Source organism: Scyliorhinus torazame, chromosome 8 (genome assembly GCF_047496885.1).
Source record: "Scyliorhinus torazame isolate Kashiwa2021f chromosome 8, sScyTor2.1, whole genome shotgun sequence".
Lineage (NCBI taxonomy): Eukaryota > Metazoa > Chordata > Chondrichthyes > Carcharhiniformes > Scyliorhinidae > Scyliorhinus > Scyliorhinus torazame.
This window is the reverse complement of record NC_092714.1, coordinates 101,436,059-101,444,734: the sequence shown is the minus strand read 5'-3', so window position 1 is coordinate 101,444,734 and position 8,676 is coordinate 101,436,059. Positions and strand designations below refer to the sequence as shown.

Genomic DNA, 8,676 nt, shown 5'->3' with positions numbered 1-8,676 from the left:
CAGTTATTCTTTTATTCAATCAGCTCTCATTCAAGTAGAAGCGCACTTGACACAGCATGAAGATCTGCTGTCTACTGAACAGCAACATAATGGAGGGATGTCAATGAGTTCCATGGTAAACTGGCTCTTTTTGATGTCTCCAAGTTAAATGAGAAAGATTGATAAAGTTCCTGTGTAAAACTAGTTCCATTCCTTATCAATTTAAAACAGATTGGATTCAAAGTTTTGGCATATTCTGTCATCTTTTCATCACTTCTGTGGTAGCCCACATCCAAGGCAAATTGGAAGGAATAATTAGTTGCAAATTTAGAGGATTCTCAAGTTTGAAGCAATTCACGGAGGCAAGGATGAGCGATGAAAATGAGCAAAACTTATTTATTTTGATTATGATGTAGCTAAGTTTTATTTTAATAATGATTCATGGAAACAAAGCTGGGAAGTTTTATTTGTAACTGCAGAATATAGAACACAGCATTGATCATTTCAGAATAATCCGCAATCTTAAATAACAGTTAACCATTCATTACTATTAGAAATAAAAATGGTGAATCATCAACTATATTTTATCTATACTATTTTGTTTGTTCAGTTCACAAAAGTTTGAATTATTATCTTGCAATTTTCCCGTTAAAGAGTGATCCTAGAAGAAAGCATTTACAAATTGAACACATACCCTGTTTATTTTCTCTGAAAGATACACGTGATAAAGCAGGTAGCTTAACCTCCTTCAGATACAAAAATATTCATATGCAAGTAATAAAGATTTTTTTTTTCACATTCAACATTTTCTTTTACCTAAAGCAAAAATTACACCAAAGGTATTTTAACTCTAGACAAAGTACACCTTGTGCTTTAACAAACCCAGGGCAATATGTGCTCATGTCATGTTTACAAGGACTCCTGTGAATATGCTGTGGCTTTATTTTTCCTCAAATTATGAAAAGTATCCAGTACTGAACTTGCCTACACTTCTCTTTTTTTTCTCTTTCCTTTTTCTGCAAAGTTAAGGCAAGTACAATCAGCATTGCAAAATCCACAACTCTATTGCTAACTGTGCAGCGTTCATATTTAATAAATGGTGTTTCTGGTTTTATAAAATTGAGTACAGAAAGTAAAAATGTGCAACACCTGCTACAAGTTGGGTAGCTTATGTGACAAGTATTTCATCAAGAGTAAGGTGTATTAATAAGAAGAATAAATTACTCAGGCTTTAGAGTAAATAACGTGTGTCATCCTATACAGAATGTGTGATAAGTTCAAAAGTCATCTTCACTTTTTCTTTCTATTACTCAACACCAAGTTTATGTATATGTATTAGCTGCAACCTATTGAACTTCTAGTAAAATGTTTGAAACTGAGTCTACGAGCTTTTTAGGTAGAAACACGAGGCCATACCTTGGCTAATCAGTCTCCTATGCAATGCCACAGGGTTGTACCGAGACTGCAGTGGAAATATGAAAAAGGATGGGTGAATTTGGGTCAATTGTTCTTTGTTCAATCAAAGAGACCTAATTTTTTAAAAACTGTCAGGCCCCAATAAATTTGATGAGATAGTAAATATTTTTGGTCAGATCACACCTAGCAATTTTATTTTTGTTAAGTTAAATAGTTTTAATGCTTGGTTACAAGACCAAGTATAAATTGAAGCAAAATAAACCCTACCCATTTTGTAAAGTTTTTTTCTGTTGCAATATGGAATATCATTTGTAACTGCAGTATTTAGCAGACATATGTTGAATCCTATTTCAATTCTAATTTAGTACTACTTTGAATAGCTTTTCATTAACATCTAAGCACCTGGACACTTATGGACTTGATGATTGAACAGTTTATGTATGACTAATATTTGTATCTAGGTTTAAAATGTTGAATGGACAGCATGGGATGTACCATAAAATCTGGTGTATAGATTACATAGTCATGCAGATTTTTAATAATGCACAACATTGAGGTTGTTACTTATGTTACCATTGCAATGCATGTGCTAATATTGAACCAGTTTCTGCTTTAGAATGATATGGACTGACAATGGTAAGTGATTCGCAATATTTAACCCCATATGCACAAAGCTCCAGTCACCATGGTTTTAACGGTACTGGCATTTTTAATACTTCAGTAAAATGCTGGTTGTCTTGTTGCTCTTTACTAACATTAAAAATCTAAAGCCATTTTAGTGGACTATCGGGGATCTCTAAACTTTAAAAAATAAAGGTTAAGACTGACCAAGAACTGGCTGCAAATATATTGCATGCCAAAACATTAGTAGTGAAATTACCTCCTTTGATTAGTTTCATACCTCTTGCCAAATCACAATCATTCTCAGATAACCAGCTTTAAATTTGTGTCTTAATGCAGTTTAGGTATCAATTCAATGTTCAATTGACACAAACACAATATAGTTGATAGTTATATGGGACGTAACTCAACTTTTAATTCAGGTTGAAGGAAAATCTTGAATGCTGCTTTTGCAACAATGTGTTCTATACACTGGATTTTACAATATTCTTTTATATTTTAATTTGAAAAAAAGCAGTGCTTCTAAATCATCAAATCATGAAATTGAATCCATTTGGCATACCTGTTACAATATTTTTCATTATTAATTTTCTTTAATGATTCAAGAACACATACTTAAACTAGAACTGCTGAATACTTACTAATATGATATTGATGTTACTATTACAAACAATTAAAGATGGTAGAATGGAAAAAATGTTAGAGTTAATATTACATTGATACTATAATAAAATAGGATAAACTTATTAATGTTCCAAGGTTAAATGTATTTTTCTCTATTTCTCTCAAAAGTAAACTGTTCTCGAAATTCGACATTTTCTCCTTCAAATTATCATAAAATCATAGAATGATGCAGCACAGAAGGCCATTCGATTGATTGTGCCTCTGCTGGCTCTCTGATAGGACTATCAAATTAGTGAACGCCCCAGATCTTTCCCCAGAGCCTTGCAATATTTTTCAAGTTCACCCATTGACCTTTTATTGAATCTGTTTTTCCACCACACTTTCAGGCATTGCGTTCCAGATCAACGTGCTGCAATTTTTTTTAACTTTATCTTACTTTTTGTGATTCTTTTGACAATTACCTTAAATCTGTGTCCTCTGTTTCTGCCACTGAAACTGCTTTTCCTTAATTTACTCTGTCAAAATCCTTCAAGATTTTGAACAACTGAATCAAATCTTCCCTTAAATCTCTCGAATGTAAGAACAACCATGCATTTTCTCTCTAATACAATGCAAAATGTTGCAGATGCTGGAAATCTGGAACAAAAAAACAGAAAATGCTGGAAATACTCAGGAGCTTACTGTTTGTATCCTTGTTCCTGTAATTTCTCCATGTGCCTGAAGTCTTGCATCCCGAGTACCATTCTAGTAACTCTCCTCTGCACCCCCTCTAAGGCTTTGATATCCTTCCAAAGGTGTGGTGCCCCAGAATTGTTAAAATATTGCAGATCTGGCCTATCCAGTGAGTTATAAAAGTTCAGCATAACCCCCTTGCTTTTGTCCCCTGTGGCTCTCTTTATAAAGCTAAGGGTCCTCATCTGCATTTTAATAGCCTTCTTAATTTATTCTGCCGCCTTCAAAGATTGGCAACCTCATGTCCCCCTGTTTCTGTACCTACTTTAAAATTATACTATTCTGTTTATATTTACTCTCTTCCTTCTTTCTGTTAAGTTTCACCTGCCATGTATCTGCCAATTTCTCCAGTCTGCCTATGTCTTCATGATGTCTGTAATTAGCTCCATTGTTTCCTTTGTCAAATCTATTTCAGCTGTAAACTTTGAAATGACGCCCTATATACACAAGTCCAGGTCATTAATGTATTTCAAAGAAAGCAGTAGCCCTGATACTGACCTCTGAGGAACACTATCCCATAGCTCCCTCTAGTCTAAAAAACAACTGTTCACCATCACAATCTTCTATTCCTCAGCTAAGTTTGTATCAATGCTGTCACTGCCCCTTTAATTTCAAGAGCTTCATTTTTTTCTGACAAATCTATTATAAGGTATTTTATCAAACATCTTTTAAAAGTACATCTATACAACATCAACTGCATAACTCTCAACACCCCTTCGTTACGCAACTTATTTTAACAAATCCATTCTGGCGTTCTTCTACTCATCCATATATTTCAAAATACTAGGATATTTTGTCCCAGGTTAATGTCTTTAAATGTTTCCCAAGACCACGTTGGTCTGATCGGCTGAAAATTTGCAGCTTTATCCCTCTCTTCTTTTTTGAACAGGATTGTAACATCTGTAATCGTTCAATCCTCTGATATCAATCCCATATCGAAGGCGAATTGTAAAATTGTGGCCAGAGCCTCCTCGATTTCCATGGTTATTTCCCTCAGCAATCGAAGATGCATTCCAACCGGTTTGGCTCACTTTTTTACTTTGAACCCTTGCAGCTTTTAAGTACCTCCATTTTACCTAGTTTTAGCCTATCCAATTCCTCTACTAACTCCTCCTTTACTATGGCATGAGTAGCATCTTCTGCTTCTGCGTAGATAGATGCAAAGTGCTTATTTAGTACATCACGCATACCCTCTGCCTTTATAAGAAAATTTCCCTTTTTGGTCCTTAATCGGTTCCATCTTTTCTTTTACTACTTCCAGTTTATCAAATAATTGTCCCTTTATGTCATCCAATAATCTATACTCATACCGTTATTGTCCATTTTATTTCCTTTTTTAGTTCTCGCTGTACTTTTTGGATTCATCTTGGTTTTTTACTGAACTATGCACTTGACATTTTTTCCTGTTTCTTTTTAACCGTTATATCTTGAGGTATCCAAGGAGCTCCAGCTTTGGATAATCTTCCATTCCCCCTGTGGAAATGCATCTAGTCTATACCATAACTAACGCTTCTTTGATGTTCTCTCATTGCTCACGACTTGCCAATCTTTGATTCTGATCCACCTGGGCCTTTTCACCTCACTGAAAATTAGCTCTCCTCTAGTTGAATATTTTCGCACATTCTCATGTTCAGCAGGAAAGCCATTGATCTGGCACCTCAGTAGCCAAAGGTTTGAGCCTCGGCGGAAGTCAGCACCTATATACTATCAACCAATGTGTGTGATGAGTTTTGTAAGTTGTTGCTCGGCATGCTGAGATTGTCTCAAACACCTCCGTCATCAACGTGCAGAAACATTGGGAACTGTGGAGGAAAGGCATTCTTTTAATCTTCAGAGGCTGCATGAATGTAAGGGGTATTAATGAAGTAAAATAAAAATAGGGGGTGGGGAATAAAATACAATTGAAAACAATGCCGAATGCATGGCTTTATTTTTTAAATACATCAGCCTTTGTGGCAAGTTAGCTATGCTAAACAAATGTTGTGTTTAAAATCCTAAAGTAGAACAAAGAATGCTGTCTCTTTCATTTGTGGAACGTGTTGGATTGTACAGTATATGTATTTTCATTTCTTTCTTCAAATAGGAACCCTTTTGTTACAAAGATATCATGCCTTACGGTCACCCCATGTCTGATTAACAACTTGGTGGCAGTGGAAGAATTATTAAGAGCTACTGATTGTCTATAGTAAGGAAAGCATGCTGCTTCAGTGAAAAAACATAGACTACCATGTGTTTATAAGGAAACATGCTGCTAGAGAAGACTACCATGCTTTTTGGTATTTAGGCTTGTAAAGACATAAAGAGAATGAAGTGATAGAATACATATTTTTTGGACAAGAAATGAATCTGAACATAACCTCTATAAAACAACTTAAAATGATCTGACTCAATATCAGTGATTTAATACTTTGGGCAGAGACATATCTAAAATGACCACTATGGGAAATGAATGAAGATGACAACAATATTTGAAAATAATAGTTTTAATTTTAAGATATGGACAGCAAGCCTGATGTTGTTCGTGGTCCCTGTATAACAAACTGTGATGTATACCGTGAATTGAGGCAGTAAACGCCACTATTACATTGACCCACAAGTATATTAACAAAAAAAAGCTGATTGCAATCAAATATACAGATGTGCTCAAATGTTACAAAACCTTTCTTAAAAAGTATGCTGCCCTAATGCTCGGTGTGATCTGACTTTTGAAAACGACTGTTTTCAGTTGTAGTCAAAACACAAAGAAAAACCTCAAGATTTTTTTCTTCTGAAATACCATTTATTGTTATAGAGGTAGAAATGGCCCTAACCATTTTGAGACAAAGCATTTAAGCAAAAGAAAAACCCTATTTTTAAAAATATCATTACTGTGGGAATTGTGCACTGATGTCAACATTAAGTTAAAAATCCCCCAGTAAGTGCATTTTCTAGTGGAAAGTGCCACATCTGTTTGCACAATATTCTAATGCATAAGGAAGACTAATTTACCATTGTACAAGGGCATAATTTACTTTGGACATCTGAACAGTAATATGGATCTTCTCTGTTAATCATAATTATGAACCTATTTTGTCAGCAGGTGTCTTTCTTTTTTACACTAGCCAAGATATATATCTGATAGTATGATAGGAATTTATTATTAATTAGGAAAAATATGATTTTCTTGTGAGCATCAATGGTTTGAGCTAGAACTATATCTACTTCACCTCTTAAACTTCTACTTCATAGTTTATCATCAGCAATAATGATCAGGACACTCTTTCAGTGAATATCTGAATTTGAAGGGGCGCCTCAGACTGACCTGATATAGTATTGAAGTGGAAACATCACCTATAATACACACTTTAAAGTTCAGTGTCTCTGATATATAATGCCTACGACTTAATATGTAATGTAACAATGCACACGCCCTTAACAAATCACATTTCAGAAAACGGACTGTGGCTTTATATTATCTTTTATCTGGAATGGAAAGTGGAAAAAAATTCTCACACATTTATCACACAATCTTGCAAAAAGCATCCCAATAAAATATCAAAACCAAGCCATTTCCATCTACATTAATCATGAAAAAGTATGTATTTTTTCTTTCTCTGTGTGACATGGATATACTTGCCAGTTCCTTTAAAAATTCTGGAATCAGTTCTAATAACATAGAACATAGAAAACAATCATAAATGTAGTAGTGACAGGCAAGAATAGAACAGGAAGACTCTGATGTTACAAACAAATTATTTATCTACAAGACCCTGTGTTTTCATATTTCTTTTTGTATAACAGCAGCAGTCAAGGCCATGGTCCCAGGCACCAGACTGTGTAACCTGAAGGGGATAAAACTACCCCACTAGTTGTTACCAAATGACACTGGACATGCTGGTCTCCCTCGGCAGAAGTGGTAGTACTGCACTGTTTGTGTGAACCTCATCTGGAGTTTGCTCCTTGTTTATTTTATTGTTGGGCCTCTGCCCATTAATAAGTGTCATGGGGATGTTGCAGTATGTGTGTTGATTACCCAATGTGGTAAAGGGCATGACGCCGCTAGTAGGAGGTACATCATACTCGTAGCTCCGATAATAATGCTTGTGCCGCATCTGCGTGTGGTAGGTGTTGTGAAAGGTAGAGCGTAGGTCCGGATGGGCGGTGGCCAGAGCGGTGGAGGTTGCTGCCGCCATGGAGATGGCAGACACTGTCTGCAGTTCCCCAAATGGGCCCTGCTCGCTAGCATCCAAAACCTGCTCATTAGAAATCGGCTCTATCCTCTTAAAGGGCATCTCATACTGTAAACGTTTCCAAAATTTGGAATCCAGTTTGTTGCATTTAGGTCCATTCCACTTGATAACTGTAAGAAGCTTGATCGTGTGTTTGAGGGCCTCGATCTCCTGATAGTTTATAATTCCACGAAGTTCACTGCATTCTATAAGTATCACTTTTATTTCACCCGTGACTAACATGTTGCGCAGCCTGGTTTCCAGTTCAAAGATACTCCAGCCTCGCCTTATGACATAGTTCGGGGTCAGTACGATAATTAGTCTCTTGCTTTGATCAATGCATCGTGCCACATCTTCAACATATGCTGCAAGTAAATCAGGAAAGCTCCTGTTACAAGTGGTAGGAACCGTGTCTCATATAAATTGGCGTACATTATGATGACATGCATGACACTATACCCATGACTACAATTTAATGGAGAGTGATTTCCTCCAATCATTGTGCTCAGCAGTCTTGCTGAGGGAAAAATGAGGGAAGGTTTCCCCTGTTTGTTATCAGTTTAACATTTGAAATGTTCAAAAAGGATGCATTTATATACAAATTACTAGACAGAAGAAATATCCATCATCCTCGCAGGTTTTGATTTAGAAGAATTGAATGGAAATATCTCCAGAGCAAAGTGGAAATGGGATGCAGACCAATATATCATAATGAGTCTAATGTTCACCCTATTGCAAGATTTTTGATTGAGTGACTCCTCCCATACTCCTGTTGCTGAATCAATATTTCATTGTTTTAAATATGCACCCATGCTTTGAGTAAATGAAACAAAATACAGTAGTTTTCAGGTTGGTCAGCAATGAAATAGATACACATTGATGAACATTACAGGAGTTAACAAACATCAACCTGACAATTTCTCACAATTAATGAAAGATTATTTTGAAATTCAATTTTGCCAGACAAACACGGGATTAGGGTAGATTTTCATTTCCACTGTCATGTGGGAAACTGGCAGGAATGGAATGGCTGCTCCTTTCCACTGAATTCAGTAGATAGGGAAATTGGGCGCAATCTTTCATAGAATCCCTAAAA

At 35.8% G+C, this 8,676-nt stretch overlaps 1 protein-coding gene across 2 annotated transcripts in view; it reads right to left on the bottom strand.

Moving 5' to 3' along the window:
* Positions 1 to 438: 438 nt before the first annotated feature.
* Positions 439 to 8,676, bottom strand: part of LOC140428010 (interleukin-1 receptor accessory protein-like 1) — a 2,037,829-nt gene continuing 2,029,591 nt past the window's right edge. For both annotated transcript variants that reach the window (XM_072513958.1, XM_072513959.1), the window contains one exon: positions 439 to 7,945. In XM_072513958.1, the coding sequence (XP_072370059.1) occupies positions 7,224 to 7,945 (722 nt within the window). In that variant the 3' untranslated portion in view covers positions 439 to 7,223. The remainder of the gene's footprint in view (positions 7,946 to 8,676) is intronic.